At 43.6% G+C, this 22,660-nt stretch overlaps 1 protein-coding gene across 1 annotated transcript in view; it reads right to left on the reverse strand.

Annotated features, from left to right (window-relative positions):
• PFDN5 (prefoldin subunit 5) overlaps positions 1–22,660 on the reverse strand; it is a 125,005-nt gene that overhangs the window by 14,324 nt on the left and 88,021 nt on the right. Inside the window, exon 3 of the mRNA XM_086948317.1 lies at positions 19,215–19,246. Coding sequence (XP_086804443.1) covers positions 19,215–19,246 — 32 coding nt within the window. The remainder of the gene's footprint in view (positions 1–19,214; positions 19,247–22,660) is intronic.

A 22,660-nucleotide genomic window follows, 5' to 3' on the forward strand; every position in this document is an offset into this window, starting at 1 on the left:
TGGATTATTCTAGGATTTTCCATTAGAAGCTGGATAGTGTTAGTTCACAAATGGGCTTCATAATTAGTTGTTGCTGTTTGATTGTAAAACACTGGGCTCTGCAGTCCAAGGTGTACTCCCAATGTGCCTTCACTCAAAGTTGAATCAGCCACTATGCCCTAAAAACAGGCAAAATAAAGTCTGATGGTGGTGGCAGGTGATTATAGTTTAGAGACACTAGCTATGCCAGTATTTAACTATGATTGACTGACTATTCTGGAACTCAACTGTTCTCTGCCTAAACTATAGCCTGTCCTGGGTAACAATTAACGCACAATGACTAAAAGTAAGGAATTGGACTTCAAAAATGTGCAACTTAGTCCGTTAGCCATTTTAAATATTAACACAGACTTCGATGGGGAGCCCTTCACCCATAGCAGAGTTTTTGGGTCATTTGGTCTTTTGGACCATTTTACTGCTTTCTCAGCTACCTAGGCTCAAACCCACAGACAAAGACAACTTCCTACATTGTAGGATTCTGTCTGGAAGCCCTGTCTCAGTGATTTTAAAAACAGAAAGCCTACAGTAAACCCATGAGTTTTGCAGAGAACACCTGGATATTCCACCATACAACAACTTTGGTCACAATTGGGTGATAGGTTGTATTTTTGGCCACACACAGACTGGTCAGTATAGTTTCTTGTGTTATTTCATAATATGGACGGCCCTATTATCCTAACTTAACTAGAGTACCCAATTTTCAAAACAATAGCTCTGTATGTAAACAGAGTTTGGCGTAATTATTTAGTTCAAAATGACCCCTGCACCCCAATCCCAACAGAAATGCATCATTCACAACAAGAAAGTCTGGGTGGGGGAAGCAAGAGTGGCCATCCATAGGTCAGATTGGTGCTGGTCTGTTACCCCTGAATATCCAGAGCCATGTCCTGCAAAATCAGGGTGGGGGCATCCTAGGTGCTTGACCCACTGACCCATGGTGTTCCACTGTGGGGGCACACAGGTATAGGGCCATATGGTGTACTGGACAAGGAGAATGCGCAAGGATGGGAGCCCAAGACACCTTAACAAACTTAAGGATCATATCCTAAACATTCCAGAACCGATTTTTGGGGGTAGGGGCCTTAACACCATTATAATAATAATAATAATAATAATGATAATAACACCTTTTGTATAGCGCCTGGTTACACTAGGCAACAGTGTGTCCCCGCGCTTTAAGACTAATTACCAGCACAGAAACCCGGAGAAACAGAAGGTCGCTGAAGGAAAGGGCGAGAGGATCTCAGGGTTTAGGAAAAAGGTACGATTTCAATTTACGCCTAAAGTTTCCTTCAGATGGCTCCATCCGGAGCTCAATGGGGAGGTCATTCCACTGTTTGCTGGCCAGATATTTGAATGACCGTCACCCATCCGTGCCCGTTGGATTCTGGGCACCTGAAAGAGCATACAGCCCTGAGATCGTAGATAACGATTAGGGTAGTACTTGGTAAGTAGTTTTTGGAGATAGACAGGACCTCTCTCATAAGCAATGCGATGGGTCATGCACATACTTTTAAATATAATGCGCTCCCGTATGGGGAGCCAGTGGAGTCGCACTAAGGCTTGTTTCCCTGAAGATCTTCTAGAGAGGTTGAGCGCCAATCTAGCTGCTGCGTTTTGAACACATTGAAGCCTATGAAGGCCTTTCCTACTCAGGCCTAAGTATAAAGCGTTACTATAGTCGAGATGGGGCGTCACCAGAGTATGGATTAATGTTTTCCTGCTGTTAGCAGGAAGCGAATCCAGGGTCTTGCGTAAGGTCTTAAGAATCCCATAGCATTTTCCTGCTATCCCCTTAGTGTGATGTTCATAGGATAGAGTCTCGTCCAGTTTGACCCCTAAATTCTTAACCTGTTCCAATGGTTTAGGGACGGTGCCAAGTTCTTTAGGCCACCATGCCGACGACCAAATGGATGGAGATTTCCCCAACACCAGAAGTTCAGTTTTATTAGCGTTGAGGCGTAAGCAATTTGTATTCATCCATCCCGCTAGTCCGCTCAGACAGGCAGTAAAGTTGGCTGAGGCCTCATCCGGAGGCTGAGACAGTGTCACTACCAGCTGGGTGTCATCAGCATATGACACTATCTCAACCCCATACGCCTCAACCAGCTTGGCCAGGGGCGCCATATAAAGATTAAACAAAGTCGGGCTCAAAATTGAGCCCTGAGGCACCCAGTGTCTGAGCGAACGCACCCCAGATTTAAAAGGTGGACAGTGAACTTGGAATTGCCTATTCGCCAAGAATGTACGCAACCACTCGTGAGCCAGACCCTCAATGCCAGCCTCGCTAAGACGAGAAAGCAGCAGAGGATGGGAGACTGTGTCAAAAGCCGCGCTCAGATCTAATAAGAGGAGCGCGGCTGTCTTCCCCTCATCAACTTTACTCCTTAATAGCTCGGTGGAAAAGAGGAGGGCCGATTCAGTTGAGTGGTGCGCTCTAAATCCTGACTGCGAGGGATGCAGGTGCAGTCCCCTATCCAAATGTTCAGAGAGCTGTTTGTTAACTATCTTTTCCACCACCTTAGCGCAAAAGGGCAGCAGCGATATAGGTCGATAGTTATCTAACTGCGCAGCACTCGGATTAGGTTTTTTCTTTAAGGGGATGACCTGCGCTATTTTCCAGTCTTGAGGCATGTGGCTTGTTTTAAAGGATAGTTTCGCCATATGGCCTATGTGAGTCGCTAGCAGTTCGGCTTGATTCCTAAGGACGTTGGGACGGGCCACATCCCTAGGGGAGCCTGATTTAATGCTGCGGATAATGTTCAGCAGCTCCGTGGTGTTAGGCACCGTAAACTGATTAAGGCACCCGTTATTCCCCTCACTGCTAGTGGAGGTATCCCTAAGGGGTTCTTCCAGTACCTCTGGAAAGGTTTTATATATATTGTCCACTTTCTGCACAAAAAAAATCAGCAATAGCTTCACACATGGCTGTCGAGTGCAGATCAGGAGCTATAGTTCTCTCCAGTGAGGTGAGTTCCTTGTAAATAACAAAGAGTTCTTTAGTAGAGTTCTCCGCCCATTCAATTCTATTCTTTAAGAAGTTGCGTTTGGTAGATCTAATCAATTTATGATAGCTCTTTATACTCTTCTTATAATTGAGTCTTGCCGAGTCGTCATATTTACAGCGCCAGATGCACTCTAACTTTTTGCATTCTGTTTTACATGCTTTTAATTCAACATTGAACCACTGAGCTGTTTGAGCACCTTGCTGGGGTCTTGGTAGTCCACGGGGCAGTTTCATCCAAAGCTCCAGACAGCCATTTTTCATAGTCTGTCCAGGCTTCGTCTACACTGTCTTTAAGTGGGTGGCTGCCTCTTTTTAAAGCCAGCTCTCACTCGTCCTGCTTAATTTTCCCCCATTGCCTACGTTTACATGCCATCCGTTTATTGCTAACCAATAATTTGGACTCCCCACGGATGGTAAACTCCACCAGAAAATGGTCCGACCATAATACCTTACTGGGGGTTGCACGACCACCCCCTCCCTGTTGGCGAAGATCGGGTCCAGAAGATGGCCAGCTTTATGGGTAGGAATCAGGGATTGAATGTGAAGATTAAACATTTTTAAAGATGTTAGTAAACTTAGAGCTTCCATGTCGTTTTCATCCTCAATGTGAAAATTGAGGTCACCCAAAATCAGAAATTTATACCGTAGTGCAGGATGGGCAATTACTTCCATCAGGCTGTCCAGAAAAGGCGAGGTCTTACCTGGCGGACGATAGATCAGGTAACCATTAATGGCCCTGTTAGGGGGGTATTTTATAGTAAAGAGAGCGGTTTCACAATCTTTAATTGACACGGTCTATAAAGTGCATGACAGACCCAGTTTATGAATAATGGCGATACTGCCTCCCCGCTGTTTGACCCGGTCTAGTCTTAATATCCCATAATCCTGCGGGAGAGCTTCCAATATATCTGGATTGGACTCTGCATCCAGCCACGTCTTGGTTAAGAAAAGTGCATCTGGTTGTTTTTCCAGTAAAAGGCCATAGATGTCCACCTTGTGCTTCCTAGGGGAGCGACAATTAATCAGTAGCATGTTCAGAGACTCTGTCTTACAGTCAACAGTGGTGTCATTAACTGGATTGTACAGGCAGGTCTTACACATCAGGGGCAACCTATCTACATTCAGAGTATGCCTACAGGCTCTCTGAATGGAAGGACAGAGGCTTAATAATTGGTCTTTGGAATATCTGAGCGGTTGCAGAGCATCTGCAGAGATTTGAGCAGAGTTTCGGGCCCCTAGCCCCGTCCGGGCACAGACGGGCTTGCCTTTGGCGCGCCCGCTGCGCGGTCGGGAAGACCGTGTCCTTTTATCCAGTGTGGAGGAGGGTGGGATGCGGCCAGCAACTGCACCGCAACCCTTTCCTCCCTCCAGTATGGCGGGTCTAGCGAGTCTCTCCTGCAGCGTCAGCATGTAGTCTGCTGCGCTGCGCTGGGAGAGGGGAGCACAAGGGAAAGGCTGGTCTCTCACGGAGCACCAAAGCGTTAGGAATTGCCACACAAAGTAAGTAAAATGCACAGTAATACACAAATTCTAAAAACGGTTAAAAATCCCAACACGCTGTCCCCCGGCTTTCCGCCTCAGGGGTGAACGCAATTAAATTATGTCAAGGATAGCCCTTAGGGCAATCCACCACTTAAGTTCAGGTGGCACTACCCTCACTAACTGAAACCCCCAAGGAAAGCAAAAGTACAGCAGTCGACCAGAAGTGGTCTTTAAGTGACAATGGCGAGCCTGCCATGAGCAGCCAGTTACCGAGGTACAGGAATACATGCATCTCCAACATTTGTAAATGGGTTGCGACCAAGTCATCCCTTTCGTGAACACCCGAGAGATCATAGTAAGACTTCACAGCAAATTGGAGCACCCTAACCCCACTGTGAATAACAGGAAGCATCTATGGGAAAGCTGGCCAGATACAAGAAAATATTTGTTTTGCAAGCTCAGGGACTACATCCAGGTTACACAGCAGAGAGGGCATGTGCCAGAGTGAGAAATGGGCCTTGTCCTTTCTCACAAAGGCATTCAATGATCCGAGGTCTAGTATAGGCCTGAGGCCTTCATCCCTTTTTGGCATGATGTACGGCAAATAGCTTCACTTGCGCTTTTCAGCGTCTGGCATCCACTCAATGGCGCCTTTGGCCAGCAAAAGAATGATTATTTCCATCTAGAGGACTGTAAATACATTTTCTGTTGTGGGTTGGAGGGATGAATAGGACAGGGGACAAAATTAGGAGCAGGGGACAAAATTAAAAGCAAGGCGTAGCCCCTTTGAATAATATGTAAAACCCATTGGTTTGACATGATAAAAGGTCATATCCTGTCCCCTACCAGCTAGTCAGTCTGCGAGGGAAGAATCAAAGCGGCTTATGTGCCATTGAAGCAAGGGAGGAAGAACAAGATGACTTCTGCTTGAGTGAACGACTTTGGCTACAGCTGCATTCTCTGCTTTAAAAAGGCTTGGCCAGTTCCTGCACAAGATGAAGTTGGCCGTTGCTAGTGGGATAATGGGATAGTCCCCTACATTTACTGGTTTGCTAGTAGAATTGCCAGGCTGGGGACAATAACCCAAAGGTCTTGCTGTGCTGTAACAATCCATTCCCTCCGCTCACCAAAAGTCTAGATCTTTCAAAGAGCATGTACATGAGGGTTATGCCCTAAATATCAAGTAACCGATTTGGCTTGAATTTTGGAAAGTAAAGCCCTGAGATCTTCTGGGGTGATCCCACTAGCAATGTCCTATAAGGAATGGATGTACCTGCCCAGAAGGCACACAGAGTTCAAAGTAGCGTAGGACAAAGCTAGCTGACAAAACAATTTTCTGCTTAAAGACATCACTAAGTTAGACTCCTTGGATGTGGGCTCGAAAGAAAAGTCTTCGGATTGACTTACCTTTTATAAATAGGCAAGAAAGATTACAGGCATGGGATGTTTGTTGGGAAGTAAGGTTCACTAGGTGCTGGTCTGTGTTGCCTAGCCACAGGCTGACTGGTCGGAGCCACAAGAGTCTCGTTAAATGGCAGCATTGCTCTGAATTGGGACCAGCTCTTCGAATTTCAATCACTAAACTGATTTAGCTTTTAACTGTGGGAACTTTTAGATCTAGCACTTCTATGGCTCTTTGCACTCCCTCCGTAAAGAAGGTTCTTTCTTTCGCTGATGTACCAGCAGAAGTACAGCCCACTGGCATTTTGAAGGTCTAAGTAAAGCCCTTCAACAGTGTAGGGAGGTGGTGGCAGCTTGCCAGTCTTCTTACATCGCCTGTGCTGTGCCAAGGAGAATATTTTGTAGGCCTGGACTGTGTCCGAATTGAAGACAAATGGGTCTTTCAGCCTCTATAAATCCAATTAAAAACCAAAAGGTGATTGAAGGAATGCTTGAATTAATCTAAGCCAGTGCCACGTTCCAGACCATTGTGTTCGGACTCAGTGCAAGCATTTCTCCCATCACCTTCTGTGTGTCTGGTAATGGAAAAGCACTGCACAGGCTTGATGTGGCCTACACGGATTCTAGGTTGGAGACTGGTATCAGAATTGGGTCTGCACAAGCAAAGGCACTGAAGAGACTGGCATATACCTTAAAGCCAGGAGGGAAGTCTAGACAAATGTTAGCAAGGACATTAAAACAGGTGCAGAAGGACTAGTCAGCAATGGTGGACAGCCTGCTGCCAGTTGTCTGAATGGAGGCCCCCGCTGTTCCAGTGGGGCCTGAAAGGCACCAGCTGAATGATCTTCAACATTATATGGTATTGTAATTGCATTTATATAGCAATTACTACCCCTGACGAGGCGTTGAAGACCCATAGACGATTAGTGTTAAATTAGTATAGTGAAACATGCAAGTTCATTTTAAGTGTTGGATAGGTTAGTCAGTCATTTTGATTTGGAATGATAGTAGAAGGATAGAGGAAAAAGGTTTGTATTTATATAACGCCTGTTGACCCATGCTATTCAGCAAGCCCATAAAGGATTAGTGGTGAACTAATATGGTGAAATATGAAGTAATTTCAGTGGTGTATATTTAGTCAAATTATTTGGAGTGAGACGGATAGCAGAGGGATAAAAGGGGAAGAAAGGTTTGCATTCATATAGCACTTTGTTACCCCTGATGGGTGTTGAAGCGCTTTTCTGGCGAGTAGCACGACACTTTGGAACCCATGAAGGATTAGTGTTGAAAATTAGTATGGTAAAACATGAAGTAATTTGAGTAGTGAATATGTTATTCAGTTATTTGGGTAGAGAAGGGAGGTGGCAGGATAGAAGAGGGAAATAAGTTTCTATTTATATAGCGCTTGCTACCCCTGATGGGGTTTTGAAACACAAGTGACACGCTACTCTGGAACCCATCAGGATTAGAGTTGAATTAGTACGAAGAATCATGAGTAATTTTAGTGGTGGATATGTTAGTCCGTTATTTGGATTGAGAAGGGTTGGGGAGGGGTAGAAAAGCAAAAAGGTTTGCATTTATATAGCACTTGTAACCCTGAATGGGTGTTGACTCTTTATTAGCGATTAGGACACTACTCTGGAACCCTATAAAGGATTAGTGGTGAATTAGTATAGTTGAATATGGAATTTGAGAAGTGAACAGGTTAGTCTGTTAATCTTGATTGAATAGGATAGCGGAGGGATAAAAGAGTAGGATTTTTTTTGGGGGGGGGGGGGGGGGAAGAGTCTAAGAAAAGGGTTATTTTGGCGATCATAGTAGTGGTATGGGGTTTAGGATAAATGAGAGAGTGGATGTAAAGGATATATTGATAGATGTATAGGATGAGAGCTAGGGTAATGCATAGGAAAGAGTAGTAGAAAGAAGTTTGAGATGAGTCAGAAGGTTGGGCTAGAAGATATAATGAGCCAAGTATAGGCTGAGAAATAGGGTAATGCATTGGAAATGCTAAATTAGAAGAAAGTGATAAATATATAGATTCATAAGTACATTGAAAGTACGGTATATAGATGCATAAAGGAGGTAAGTATATGTAGATTAAAGATATTGATAGGAGCCTCAGGATGAGAAATTGGGTAGTGCATTGGATAGGCTTTCAGGAGAAAAGTAACAGACACAGATCCAGTACATGGAAGGTACATAGATGCACAATGGAAGTACGTACATGTAGACCAAAGATGATGTATTTATTATTATTTTTCTCTCAACAACAATTATTTTACATGTTTATTCAAAGTAGTACACAAAGATACGTACATATCTATAGTGAAAACAAATGCTTATATACAGAGGGCTATGCTGTAAATTTCTGTTTGCGTATGGTGCTTATGTGGGGAAGAGACATTTGGAGTAGTTTTCTTAAGATAAGGTGGTTGTTGGTGGACCTTCTATTAGGGGTAAAGAGTTCCATAGTTTGGCTGCTTGAACAGAGAAGGATGTGCCACCCAAGGTTTTTTTCTTGTATGGTAGGATTTTGAGGCGCGATGCTACTTTAGAGCGGATGTTCCTTTGTTGAATGAGTTTGGTGATTTTATTGCGGATGAAGAGTGGTTCCATTCCATGTATTGCTTTGTGGGTGATACAAAGCAGCTTGAACGTGGATCTCCTGGCAACCGGTAACCAATGCAGGGCTTTCAAGGCAGAGGAGATGTGGTCTTGCGGTTTGATATGCAAGAGTAGTCTGGCAGCCTAGTTCTGAATCCGTTGTAGTCTTTTCATGGTCCTTAAAGGTGATCCTTGGTAGAGGCTATTGGCGTAGTCTAGTTTGGACAGAACAAGGGAAATGGTAGATTGTACCTTGTGTGGAAATGCTAAATGAGAGAACATTTGTCGCAGTGTTTTTATAGTGACAAAGCTTGTTTTTTCTAGTTTATCCACTTGGGCATTAATTGACAGCTTGGATTCCATGGTCATTCCGAGGTTTCGTACTTCCTTCGAAACTTTAGGCAGTGATCCCAGTTCATTAGGCCATGCGGCAAGCAGGTTGTAATGTTTCCTATTGCCACACATGAGTATTTCAGTTTTTGAAGCATTCAATTTGAGATGGCTCCAAGTCATCCACTGATCCACGGCCCTCAGACAGCTGAAAAGGAAAATGTTACTTACCAGTATGCATCTGTTCTTGGCATGTAGAGCTGCAGAGTCGTACACTTTTGCAATCGATCGCCACCTGGTGTTGTGCTCGGATGATTGCAGGTTGTTGTCTTCTTGCAAGAAGACTTTGTAGTCACGAGATAGGTGACTCCTCCCTTGGACAATGCTGCGCATGGTCATCAACTCCATCCTCAGATTGTTTTTCGCCATGATGGAAAATGATGGAGTTAGTAGAAGTAAAGAGAAAGGATGTCCATGCGTGTGCATCTAAGTAAGATGAGTACTGGAACGGATACAAGTCCGGGAAGGTGGGAGGGTGTGTACGACTCTGCAGCTCTACATGCCAAGAACAGATGCATACTGGTAAGTAGCATTTTCGGTTCGAGGCATATGAGCTGCAGATCGTACACTTTTGCAACGATTGTGCAGCAGTGTCTCCCCTAGCGGTAGTCGCTTGTATATGTTGCAGCATTCCGAAATAGTGTTCTAAGGACAGCTTGGCCTACTGCAGCTTGCTGCTTGGCTTGCACATCAACACAATAGTGTTTACTGAAGGTGTGTGTTGTAGACCATGTTGCTGCCTTGCATATGTCCTCTAGTGGTATATTTCCTAAGAAAGCAATGCGAGTTGAGTGCGCACTAGGAGGAACAGTTAGTGTACGTTTAGCTTTTGATAGCATATTTGTATAAACTTTACAATCTATCTGGCAATTCCTCCCTTAGAAATGGGATTGCCCTTGTGTGGGGGAGAGAAAGATACAAATAGTTGTTTTGTCTTTCGGAAGGATGTAGTCATGTCTGTATAGTATAACAGAGCTCTTCTAACATCTAAGGTGTGTAAAGCCCTTTCTGCAACAGAGGCCGGTTTTTGGAAAAACACTGGTAGCTCTACTGATTAGTTCAGGTGAAAAGGAGTAATAACCTTTGGCAGGAATTTAGGATTGGGCCTAAGAACCACTTTGTTAGGAAGTATCTGAAAAAATGTTTCTTGTATTGTGAATGCTTGTATTTCACCAACTCTTCTGAGAGAGGTGATGGCAACAAGGAAGGCAGTTTTCCATGAGAGGAATTGCAATTCACACTTGTGTAAAAGCTCGAAAGGGGGTCCCATAAGTCTTGTAAGGACCACGTCTAGGTTCCATACTGGGGCAGGTGGTAACCTAGGTGGGATTATTCGTTTTAATCCTTCCATAAATGCTTTGATTGCAGGTACTCTAAAGAGAATTAGATGTTGCATATTCTGTAAATAGGCTGCAATTGCTGCCAGAAGCAGGCGTATGGAAGAATAAGCCAAATTGGACCGTTGTAGGTGTAGAAGGTAGCAAATAATATTTTGGATGGAAGCATCCAGAGGATAAATGAGATTATTGTTACAATATATTGCAAATCCTTTCCACTTAGCGGCATAACATGCTCTGGTAGTGGGTCTTCTAGCTTCTTTAATTATGTTCATACAGTCTGGTGGTAGGTTTAAGTAACCAAACTCTAAGACTTCAGAAGCCAGATCGCCAAATTCAGTTGGCTTGGTTCTGGGTGTCTTATTTCTCCATGGTTCCGTGTTAACAGGGATGGCGTGAGCCGTAATTTTTTATGTGGAACCAGTGAGATCTAGTAGTGTGGCGAACCACGGCTGACGTGCCCATGTGGGAGCCACTAGTATTAGTTAGAGAGACTGTTGTCTGAGCTTGCGTACTACTAGTGGAATGAGTGGGAAAGGCGGAAAAGCGTACGCAAATCTGCCTGACCAGTTCATCCATATCGCATTCCCCTCCGACCGTGGGTGTGGAAACCTGGTGGCGAAGGTTGGGCATTTTGCATTTTCGTGGGTGGCAAACAGATCTATTAGTGGATGCCGCCACATTTGGAAGAATGGTTGAAGAACTTGTGGGTGTATCTCCCATTCGTGAATCTGTTGTGACTGACGACTCAACAGATCTGCTATCTAATTGTGAATTCCTGGAAGGTGTTCTACTGTCAGGTGTATGTTTTGAGGAATGGCCCATCTCCAAATGTTCTGTGCAAGCTGGGACAGTTGCAGAGAGTGTGTCCCCCCCTGTTTTTGTATATAATACATGGCTCTTATATTGTCCGTCCGGATTAGGACAGCTTTCATACTTGTACCTGAAACGTTTTGAGTGCTAGGAAAATTGCTAGCAGCTCTAGATGGTTGTTATGGAACTGTTTTTGGTGGTTGTTCCATTGGCCTTGTGTGGTATAATGTAGGAGATGGGCTCCCCGTCCTGTGAGGGATGCGTCTGTCGTGAGCATTATCTGTGGAACAGGTTCTAGGAACGGCCGTCCCTTTGTCAAATGTTTGGTGTTCCACCATTGCAGAGAGCGATATGTACGGCTGTCTACCAACACCAGGTCTGTGAGCTGACCTTGAGCCTGATTTCACTGCTGTACTAGACATTCTTGTAATGGGCGCATTTGCAGTCTTGCGTGAGGAACTATGAAGATGCAAGACGCCATCATGCCTATCAGTCTCATGAACACTCTGACTTGGAGAGACTGCTGGTGTTGAAAAAGGGAGACTAAGGTCTGAATGCTCTGTATCCTGGCTGGACTGGGATACGCTAGATCTGTAGACGTGTCTATGGTAGTTCCTAGATACTGATGAACGTGCGAAGGCTATAGGTGCGACTTGGTGTAGTTTATTGTAAACTACAAGTCGTGCAATGTCTGAATTGTTTGTTTTGTGTGTTGGACACACTGGTTGAACGATTTTGCTTTTATGAGCCAATCGTCGAGGTAAGGAAAGACATGTATCTGTTGTCTTCTGAGATGTGCTGCTACTACTGCTAAGCACTTTGTAAACACTCGTGGTGCTGTGGTGACCCCGAATGGAAGTACTTTGAACTAATAGTTCTGTCCTTGTATGACAAACCTTGGATACTTTCTGTGCGCAGGATGTATAGGAACATGAAAATAGGCGTACTTTAGGTCTAGTGTTGAAAGAAAGTCTCCCTGTTGTAGTAGTGGGAGTATTTGTTGTAAAGTGATCATGTGAAAATGATCTGATTGTATGTAATGGTTGAGGGGTCCGAGGTCGAGAATTGGTCTTAGTGTCCCGTCCTTCTCGGGAATTACGAAGTACAGGGAGTAAACTCCTGTTCCCCGTTCCTCTAAAGGAACTACTTGAATAGCATCCTTTTGTAGAAGTGCTATAACACTATAGGTGTGACAGGGTATACTCAGACATGAGTCCCTTTCTCACTGCACCATCAGGATTCAAGCAAGCCGGGCCGAAGAAGGCTGAAATGCCAGAAACCGGTCCCCGGTAGCTTGTCTCCTTTCTGGTGAAGAATTGGCTTGGTAGTTTAGTCTGCCCTGTTCCCATGATGCACTGGGCCAGGGACAGACTGATTTGCATATAGCCAGGTTCTGAGCTGAGATGGTGCAGTGAGATAAATAACGGTGATGGATCAAGCCCTGATCTTTGGACTGGGTAAGAGTGGTCTGCTTAATTCAGACACTCTGTTCATCACCACCCCCTTTTCTGAATCATAACTTCCTGCTGAAGCAGAGTTATATCTTCTGTGGACATTGGACGCAGCACGGGTGGTATGTTCGGGGGGGTTGCTGTGAGTTCTAGGCAGTAGCCATGTTGGATAATTGGTCTTACCCATCTGTCTGTTGTGATGGAATTCCAGACAGGTAGGAACTGTGATAATCTGCCCCACACAGGAGTGGAATGCTGTAGGGGAGGCAGAGGGAAGTCACAGTTTAGGAGTGGAAGAGGAGCGGTTGTTGTTATTACCTCTACCTCTCCCCTTGTTATTGTTGCCTCTGTATCCTACTCTAAAGTAGCCTTTGTTAGAGGAGGCCTGTGTGTGCGTCTTAAAAGATGATGTATCTGTGCCGGTTTGCTTGGAGCCTCCTCTATAAAAGGAGCGGCGAAAAGAACTTCTAGTCTGTGTGGATTATAATGCACCAATAGACTTAGCTGTGTCCGTGTCTTTCTTCATCTTTACTAGTGTGTTGTCTTCTTCCGGCCCGAACAACTGGTTCTGATTGAAGGGCTGGTCAAGATAGTAGTCTGTACCTCTGGTTTAAAACCTGAAATGCGTAACCACGCATGACGTCTGAGTATAACACTAGTATTGACTGCTCTAGATGCTGTGTCAGCTACATCTAGTGCACATTTAATTGAGGCATTGATATTAATTTGCCTTCTTGTAAGAGCTCTGCTGCCTGATCTTTGTATTGATCTAGGAGGTGCTCCATTAGTTTTTCTAATTGGTCGTAGTGAGCCCTGTCATAGCGCGAGAGTAAGGCTTGTGCATTTGCTATGCGCCATATGTTTGTTGCCTGCGCAGCAATCCGTTTCCCTGACGCATCAATAACTTTAGATTCTTTGTCAGGAGGGGGCGTGTCACCAGAAGTCTGGGAATTGGCTCTTTTACGTGCATTAGACACTACCAAAAAGTCTAGTGGCAGATGTCCCTTAATATAGACTGAATCAGATGGTGCTGGTCTATACTTCTTTTCTATTCTTGGATTTAACACCCTACATCGTACCGGGTCTTTAAATATTTCTGGAGCATGTTTAAGGACTCCTTTGATCATGGGTAGTATTTGCGTAGACCTTGTTGTCTGCTCAAATGTATCCAGTAAAAAATCCTCATCAATGGCATCAGAGTGCATTGGAACCCCATGGTAAAGGGCGGTTCTATTTAATAGATGATTAAACCCAATACTATCTTCTGGAGGGGAATGTTTTGTTGGGTAGTACGGAGGATCAGGAATGTCTGGCACATTGTGTGGTGGAAAACCATACATGTCGTCATTCTTAGGATATTCTGGATTGACATCTTCATCTAAAGGGTATGCATGTGGCTCTGGTACGTCATTCACTCCACCTAGATCATACTTCTCGTCAGTGTGGTGTGATGATGCAGGAGATAGAACAGGAGAAGCTATAGGTTCAATATAAGGAGGGATAGGAGAGGAAAAAGGTGAAGGAGAGGAAGGGTGCATTGGAGAAGTAGCACAATCCTTTTTGCCAGGAACCACAGGTAGAAGTGGTGTGTCTGCTGGTCTCTTCTTGTAAGGAATTGCTTTCACATGTCCAGTTTTTGGAGTGATATGGACCTTTCTTTGTTTCAGGATCTGGTCTAAACAGTTCTTCCTCCTCTACAATCTTCTTCGGCGTCGATTTTTTCGGTGCCGATATGGGTTGTTTTGTGTTTTTTGCTTTAGGAGGAGTTATCGAGTCCTGTGGCAAATTTTTCGGTGCCAAAGGTGGTTTCCGCTTGGTAGGCTTGTTAGAGGGTTTAGGTGTCTTTGTATCAGGCCTTGGAGTCTTTGGTACCAATGTTGGAGATTTCGGCGTGGAGACAGGTCTTGTTGGCCCTGCGGCGCCGGACTCTGGCTTTCCATCTTTATTCTTGGAACCGGAAGGTTTCTGAGTCAAAGCTTTCGGATCCGGAACAGTTTTTGGCTTCGGCACCGAGGTGTCTTTTGGTTTGGGTGCCGAAGGATCTTTGTCTTTGGGCACCGAAGGGCATCTTGGCTTCGCTGTCGAAGAGTCATTCTGTGTCGAAGGATGTTTCGGTGCCAATGGAGGAGGTGGAATTGGCCCATGCGGTTTCGTCGGTGCCGAGGCACCGGAAGGCATAGTCTTTTTCCTCGGAGCCGAGCCCGTAGGCGGGCGTCTGAGGGTAGATTTCGGTCTTGACTGGGCCCCATAGGCGGAGTGCCGACCGCTGCCTTTGGCTTGGGTAGTGTATGCTGTGCAGGGGCAAGAGTACTCACGGGTTGCCGAGATGGAATCTAGTCATCTGAGTCCTCTGCCCCCGATATGATCTGGAGATCAGGAGAGTCTTCCTCGGCCACGAGTGGAGCCTCGTCCTCGGAGATATCTTCGAGTGGATCCTCGTCCCCGGAGACGTCCTCTCCGACTATCTCCTCCTCAAAGATGGCCTCTGGTGCTGGCGCTGATCTCCTCATCTCGTGTCGACGTGCCCTCCGATCCCGAATGGTGTTCTTTGATCGGAAGGATGCACAGGCTGCGCAGGTCGACTCGTCGTGTTCCGGCGATAGACAGAGGTTGCAGACCTCGTGATGGTCGCTATGAGGGAATTTTGCTCGACATACCGGGCATCTCTTGAATGGAGTTCTGTCCATGAGACGTAGGCCATACGGTGCCGATAGGCCCAACAGCCCGCGTAGACGCACGAAATGTAGCTGGTGATGTCGAAAAGTCTATTCGATGTCGAAAATGTGTATATAAAGTTTCACGCTTTGAAGTTGCTGAAAAAGTATTTTCTAGCCGGAACGGAAAACTTTCATCCGAACCCAGTGGCGGAAAAAAACAATCTGAGGATGAAGTCTATGACCATGCGCAGTATTGTCCAAGGGAGGAGTCGCCTATCTCGTGACTACAAAGACTTCTTCCAAGAAGACAACAACCTGCAATCATCCGAGCCCAACACCAGGTGGCGATCAATTGCAAAAGTGTACGATCTGCAGCTCATATGCCTCGAACTTGGTGATTTTCCAATGTCTTTGGGGAATTCCAGTTGAATACGTGAGGTGAAATTGATTGATCAGTACAGAGAATGACATGTAGATGTTGAAAAGCTTGGGCGAGATGATAGAACCTTGAGGGACCCATGCTTTTGTGGAGTACGGTTTGGAAGAGAAAGGTGGGGTATGGATGAAAGTTCGGTTTTGAAGGTAGGACGTGATCCAGTCCAGAGCAGTTCCCTCTATGCCGGCTTCATAGAGTCTTTGTTTTAGAGTGTCATGGTCAACCATGTCAAAGGAAGTTGAGGTCCAAGAGGAGCTTCTATCTACTGCACAGCTGAGAATGACTGGGAAATACAATCAGGGCATGCTAGGATTAGCTGAGGGACTGGATCAGTGTCAGAAGACACTGGAGGCTCAGGACCCTTTGAGTGTCGCCCTCCCAATCTCTCATTTGAGATCATGTGGTGGAATGAAATTGATCCCGGCTTGGCATTCTTGTGTTTCTGGTATGTTTTCGACTTACCTGAAGACTTTGAAAGAGAATGGGACTTTTGCTCTGACCCAGCCTCATGATCAGGAGTGGTTCCATGTCTTGGAGTGGGCCCACAGCTTCAAACACCACCTTTTCTCTTCAGTGACATACAGCCAGGCTTCCCACTCCCTGCTAACTTTCAGGTGCATGATGTTGCACTTTTCACATGACTTCCGGAAGTTCCTGGAGCCCATGCACCCAAGGCACAGGTTGTTCAGGCCTGTGAGACATTTGCTATCTAAACTAATGGCATAATTAGAAACCTGTCATTTTCAGCTGAAACATAATCCATTGGCTTTAAATTATTTTGACAATCATCAGAAAACGGTGCAGATCTACGTTGAATGGTATTGAAAGAGAGGAACTGACATCAGAACACTATATGCGGTTCAGTCCCCTCCCTTCTGGGGCGTGCAAGATTGCCACTGTACCACCTGCAGGAGTCAATGCTGGGAGAACTTTCTGGATATAGTCTGATGACTTGGATATTCTGAAGGTGGGGAATCTGTGGTTAAAAGAATGGGTCAGTAGGTACAATTTAAAAATCTTTCAATCGGGACTTGGAACTTTTTAGACTAACATCAGAATTTTTACCCATGCTTAACACTTTCAGGTGAAATTTAAATACACATCTCTTCCACAAATACCAGATCTCTTCAATCCTCTTTACATTTTCGATATTAATGTGTTACTAGTTAGTTTAACCAATGTTTTCCAGTTTTGCTGTGATACATATTTTTTAAAAAGGCACACAAGGACATCCAAGGGTGGTTCAGGTGCTCTTTATAAGAGACTTCATCTTTAAAAAAGTTAAGAGTAACAAGACTAGAGCAAATAAAAGCCAACCTCTTTCTTCTAGGCTAGAGTAGAGTAACAACAATATGTTCATATCACCCAAAACACAACCTCCATGACACAAACGTCAAAATAATTTTGTGATTTGCAGTAATTTTAAACACTTAAAGGACCCCTGTCTCTTTAACAGGCCAATTTAGAAGCTGTTGCAAATCAGGAACAGGAAATTTGCTTCACATCATGCAGCAAACGCCTGTTAAATCGAAGTATAGAGGGCAATAAACTCAGAAAGTGGGTGTGGTGCATGTCAGAATTATTGATATCAAACGGTTATTATATAGAGTCAGGGGTTGGACTTCTAGAACATTATTTGGGGCCTAGGACAACAAGGTTTCATGTTTATTTTGTCTTAGGGACAAGTATGCCCAACTTCCTGCAGCACAAACCCTTTGGCTGCCAGTTTACAGTACCACTTGATGGATCAGGAAAAGCCATGGATTGCAGTTAAGGTAATATTCGTGTACTCCAGTGAATGCTGTTCGAACTTTATTTATAGTTCATTAATGCAAAGCCTTTATTATTAGGGTGAGTGTTCTAATTAAATAGTGTAAGCTTAGACTGCACTGCTGACAGCAGCCCCAGTATGAAAATATCTACACACGTTTGAAAAGTTCAACAATATGAGGCGAAGTATAATGCTCACAGAATGCGCTCAGATTAGATGCAAATATTTGCACAAGTTTTAAAGCAAGATTGACGAGTCCTTGCTTTCAAATTAAATGTACACAAAAAACACGAGGACAACATGTTTCACTATACTATAATTAAAGTTTAAGTATCATTTCTTTGGAACATCATCTAGCAAAATGTGTTGATCCATGCTAGTATTCGCAAAAAAAATCATTATGGAGAATCCGTGCTACCAGTTTATTATGAGAAACATGAAAATAAACAATCCTTGGCAAAGCCAATACGTCTGACATTTGTAGTAAGCCTTTTGGTTTAGTTAAAGCTGTTGTGGGAGCTGCTAGGCCCTCACCATTATAAGCAGCACTGGCAAAAAGCAATATGTTGCTCTCAAAAAGCACACCTTGCCACAGTAGTCTCTGGCAATGAAAAAAAAATCTGTGTGCCGATATGCTCCTTGTGAAAGCAGAATGCTGTCACTCACAGTGAAGCTAATCTATAGGTAGGTAGGTACGTAGGGACATAATTTTTATTAAAAACAAAAGGCTTTAGTTAACTAAAGACCTACTTAAGGGCCCAATTCTTGACCCCTTCATGCTCATGACGAGCTCAGCTCGTCATGAGGCACGGTTGAGCTGTGCTGATGACGAGCGGAGCTCGTCATGAACAATGCGAATTACACATGCATCAGCACAGGAGGGGAAAACCATTAGCAGCGATGTTGTTAAATAAGTGACAAAATTGCACCCATTGTGTATGCCCATGCGTTAGTGCAGATTTACAGATTTCATGAATTAACAATAATTCACTGAAGTAGGCCAGGAAATTGTACTCCTACAAAATATTTGTGTACTGCATTTTAGCACAAGCAAATATGCACGTGTAGATTTGCTCATGCGAAAATCTGTTGAGCGTTTAAGAGTTCGTTTTTCCCTCCAACTACTTTTTTTGCCAACCATCGAAGAATTTACTTCTGTGCTTGTGAGGAGTAAATTACAACCTTTCTTAGAAAAGAGCTGGTGAAAATCCCTAAAACATGCACATTATTAGTTTGCACAGACACCAAAGTGCATTCCAACCCTGAAACTATTGGTTAACCCTACCTCCTGCCCCAGTATGTAGATCCATGGAAAGGTGGCAAAAAGCATGAATTGCTGGAATTCAAATCCTACGATTGTATGAGCCCTGGCATAGGCGACGGACTATTATCAGAGCACTTCTTGAGATTGCTGCCTTAATTTATCACCGCACTACGAGGCGCCAAAAGGGACAAGTGGATTTTCTTTACAGGACAAGTAGATTTATGAAGCAACCTGTCAAATAGACAAGTAGATATTTTATTAAAATTCCACACCACTGTGTAGAGGGATTTAGGTACCACCAAAACAAATAAGAACGCGAATAAGGGTGTACTGTGAAGTTTTCATTTTCTTTACCATGGACTCAGCATCCCTAACTAGATTTCTGATCTAGTGGGCTGCAAATGCATGGAGGGTCGAAAAATGCTCTTACAGTTGAATACTACACATTACACTGTGAATTCAATTGATTGTGAAATTCGTTAGGAATACAATAGAATCTTGAGCAACTTAGTCCATATATCAATTTTGTATAGCAAATTTAAAACTGCAATGAAAAGGATACAGAACTGGTCAGTGGGACAAGCAATTCCTTCCCTATAAAAGAAAGAAAAGAAATGTCAATTTAACATTTTTATAAATAAATCATATCAGCCCTACCAAAGCACCCAAATTAGGAGTATGCTGCGCATGCTATGCTGGTCAGCCAATCGTACAGATTTACAAAAGTTCAAAAGAGCACAGAATAAGTCCTGTTCATCCACAATCACATTCTTTTGTTTGCAAGCTACACATATTGTGAAGGTTGGAGTATTAGATTTTGTGGCAACGATTGGTTTCAACCAGTAAAGCTGTAAAATGTTTACCACAAAACTGAAATATGTAAGTTGCACAGTTCACACGATGGGCTTGCTCATCGTTGCACAATATTTAAAAAATAAAATATGGAACCTTGAACTGCACACCAAAGTTGCCCAACGTTGATGCTTGAGAGGATGGTTTGGTTGAACAGAGGGGCATGACCGATTCTGAAATGTGTTCTCCTGAATACCAGAAAGCAGTGAAATTTGCACTGGGCAGAAGCTGTGGTCCCAAACTTCATGACTGATTAATATCTAGAAAAAGGTGGCAGACATTGGGATTTTTCGCCTCATATTATTAACAAGAACAGAAAAGCTTCATATGTCCTACAGTTGAGGAAAGGCTCAAAACGTTTTAAAACATCTGTTCATGACTTTCACACTAATTGAAGATGAGACGCTGATCCTTAAACTCTTAATAAATGCATACATTTCTATGGCACAAATAAAGCCGGACTGATTAGTTTCCAAATTCGATATAGAAGCTATTCTGTAATAAGATACTTATTTGGAAGCCACAAATTCATAGGTGCAATTTAAATCGCAAACCTTTTATGATTCACTTTTCTACTCTGATGAGACCGTCATTTGAAATATGTTCTACACTTTGTGTGCTTATCAACCTATAATAAGCATAGGACACAAAGAGAACAAAAATAAACTTCAAAATGAAAATTGGTAAGAGACTTCTCTATTGAAAATTGTGCACTCGGTCAATTGATTCGCGATGTAATGTTGTCCCAGGCACCAAATTATCTTAACTGAACAAGGAGATATTGCAGCTATTCACACCATGGTTTTGGTTTGCTAAAATACCAGTTTTTGTTCCTAATTTATAATAAGAGGGACTTGTACATCATATTCATTTGTACCCCAAGATATCTGCAGTCTGCAAAGTTGAACTATACTATTATCAACACCCAAGTACAACCAGGAAAGTACCATCTGTGACTTTAGAGTACAGTGAAGATCTCAAAAAAAATATAAACTATTTATTTACTTAGGAGATATAGAAAGCACAAGTAGACTGGCTGCTTTCACGGAGTTCTGAAAAGACAAGGTGACCAGAGTGCCAATATTAGAAAAGGGTAAGTCCTACAGAATGTTGAGTGACATACCCATTCGATACTGTTCATGTATTGGCACAGACTGGATGAAGCCCGTTTAAAGTGTTTAGCCTGCAGTTGTTTGTTTTCTGACCTCCAGTTAGTTTAAATGTTTGTTAATTGGCAGTGGTACAGATTAATTGACCAAAGTTTTTTGGGTCGAATTTAACCTGGGGCATGTTTTCTTTCAGTCGGCCTTGCACACGATGTATGGATCTGATCCTGGATTCCACAGAGACAGTGGAAGACTTAATGTCAGTATTGCTTGGTTGCATTTCTTGAGGGTGATGCACAGTATAGATGCATAATTTTGCAGCATTTGCAACTGTCAATGTACTTTTTTTCTTTACAATCTGAGGTAAGATTACAGTAGTTCAGACAACTGCTAAAATGGCTCTAGTCCGTTCCTCTCAATGATTGATTTCCTTCAGCGGCAGGATTGTTCTGAGCAAGAACACCTGAAGGTTAAGGCCTGTGACTTCAATGTTCCTTTGTGGAGCTAAAAACTAGAGATCTTCATAAAAGATTGTTTAAATATTGTTTTTACTTTGAGATGTGGACGATGGGGAACCCAGGCCATTCAAACAGCAACTTTCCATTGTCAAGGACTCAGAGTAACAGGATCTCCATTTCAGATTTGTTAGCACGAGGGTAATTTTCGTTCATCCAATAAAAAAAGGAAAATGCTACTTACCAGTATGCATCTGTTCTTGGCATGTAGAGCTGCAGATTTGTACACTTTTGCAATAGATCGCCACCCGGTGTTGGACTCGGATGATTGGAGGTTGTTGTCTTCTTGGAAGAAGTCTTTGTAGTCACAAGATTGGAGACTCCTCCCTTGGACAATACTGCGCATGGTCATCGACTCCACCCTCAGATTGTTTTTCGCCATGATGGGAAATTATGGAGTTAGAAGTAAAGAGAAAGGATGTCCATGCGTGTGCATGTAAGTAAGAGGAGTACTGGAACGGATACAGGACGGAGGCGGGAGGGCGTGTACGAATCTGCAGCTCTACATGCCAAGAACAGATGCATACTGGTAAGTAGCATGTTCCGTTTGAGGCATATGAGCTGCAGATCGTACACTTTTGCAATGATTGTGCAGCAGTGTCTCCCCTAGCGGTGGCCGCTTGTATCAGTTTCAGCATACTGAAATAGTGTTCTAAGGACAGTTTGGCCTACTGCAGCTTGCTGCTAGCCTTGCACATCAACACAATAGTGTTTAGTGAAGGTGTGTACTGTAGACCATGTTGCTGCCTTGCATATTTCCTCTAGTGGTATATTTCCTAAGAAAGCCATAGAGGCTCCTAGTTTGCGAGTGGAGTGCGCTCTAGGAGGAACTGTTAGTGTACGTTTAGCTTTTTGATAGCATATTTGTATACACTTTACAATCCATCTGGAAATTCCTCCCTTAGAGATGGGATTGCCCTTGTGTGGAGGAGAGAAGATACAAATAGTAGTTTTGTCTTTCTGAAGGATTTAGTCTGGTCTGTGTAGTATAACAGAGCTCTTCTAACATCTAAGGTGTGTAACGCCCTTTCTGCAACAGAGTCCGGTTTTTAGAAAAACACTGGTATCTCTACTGATTAGTTAAGGTGAAAAGGAGTAATAACCTTTGGCAGGAATTTTGGATTGGGCCTAAGAACCACTTTGTTATGATGTATCTGAAAAAATGGTTCTTGTATTGTGAATGCTTGTATTTCACCAACTCTTCTGAGAGAGGTGATGGCAACAAGGAAAGCAGTTTTCCATGTTAAGAATTGCAATTCACACTTGTGTAAAGGCACGAAAGGGGTCCCATAAGTCTTGTAAGGACCACGTTTAGGTTCCATACTGGAGCAGGTGGTAACCTAGGTGGGATTATTCGTTTTAATCCTTCCATAAATGCTTTGATTGCAGGTACTCTAACCACATCGCTGCTGTGGTTAATTTTCCCCTGTGCTGGGAATTGCCATTTTGCTGGTGTCATGACGAGCTCAGCTCGTCATCAGCACAGCTCAACTGTGCCTCATGACGAGCTGAGCTCGTCATGAGCATGGAAGGGG

The sequence above is a fragment of the Lissotriton vulgaris genome, unplaced genomic scaffold (assembly GCF_964263255.1).
Source record: "Lissotriton vulgaris unplaced genomic scaffold, aLisVul1.2 SCAFFOLD_673, whole genome shotgun sequence".
Classification (NCBI taxonomy): Eukaryota; Metazoa; Chordata; class Amphibia; order Caudata; family Salamandridae; genus Lissotriton; species Lissotriton vulgaris.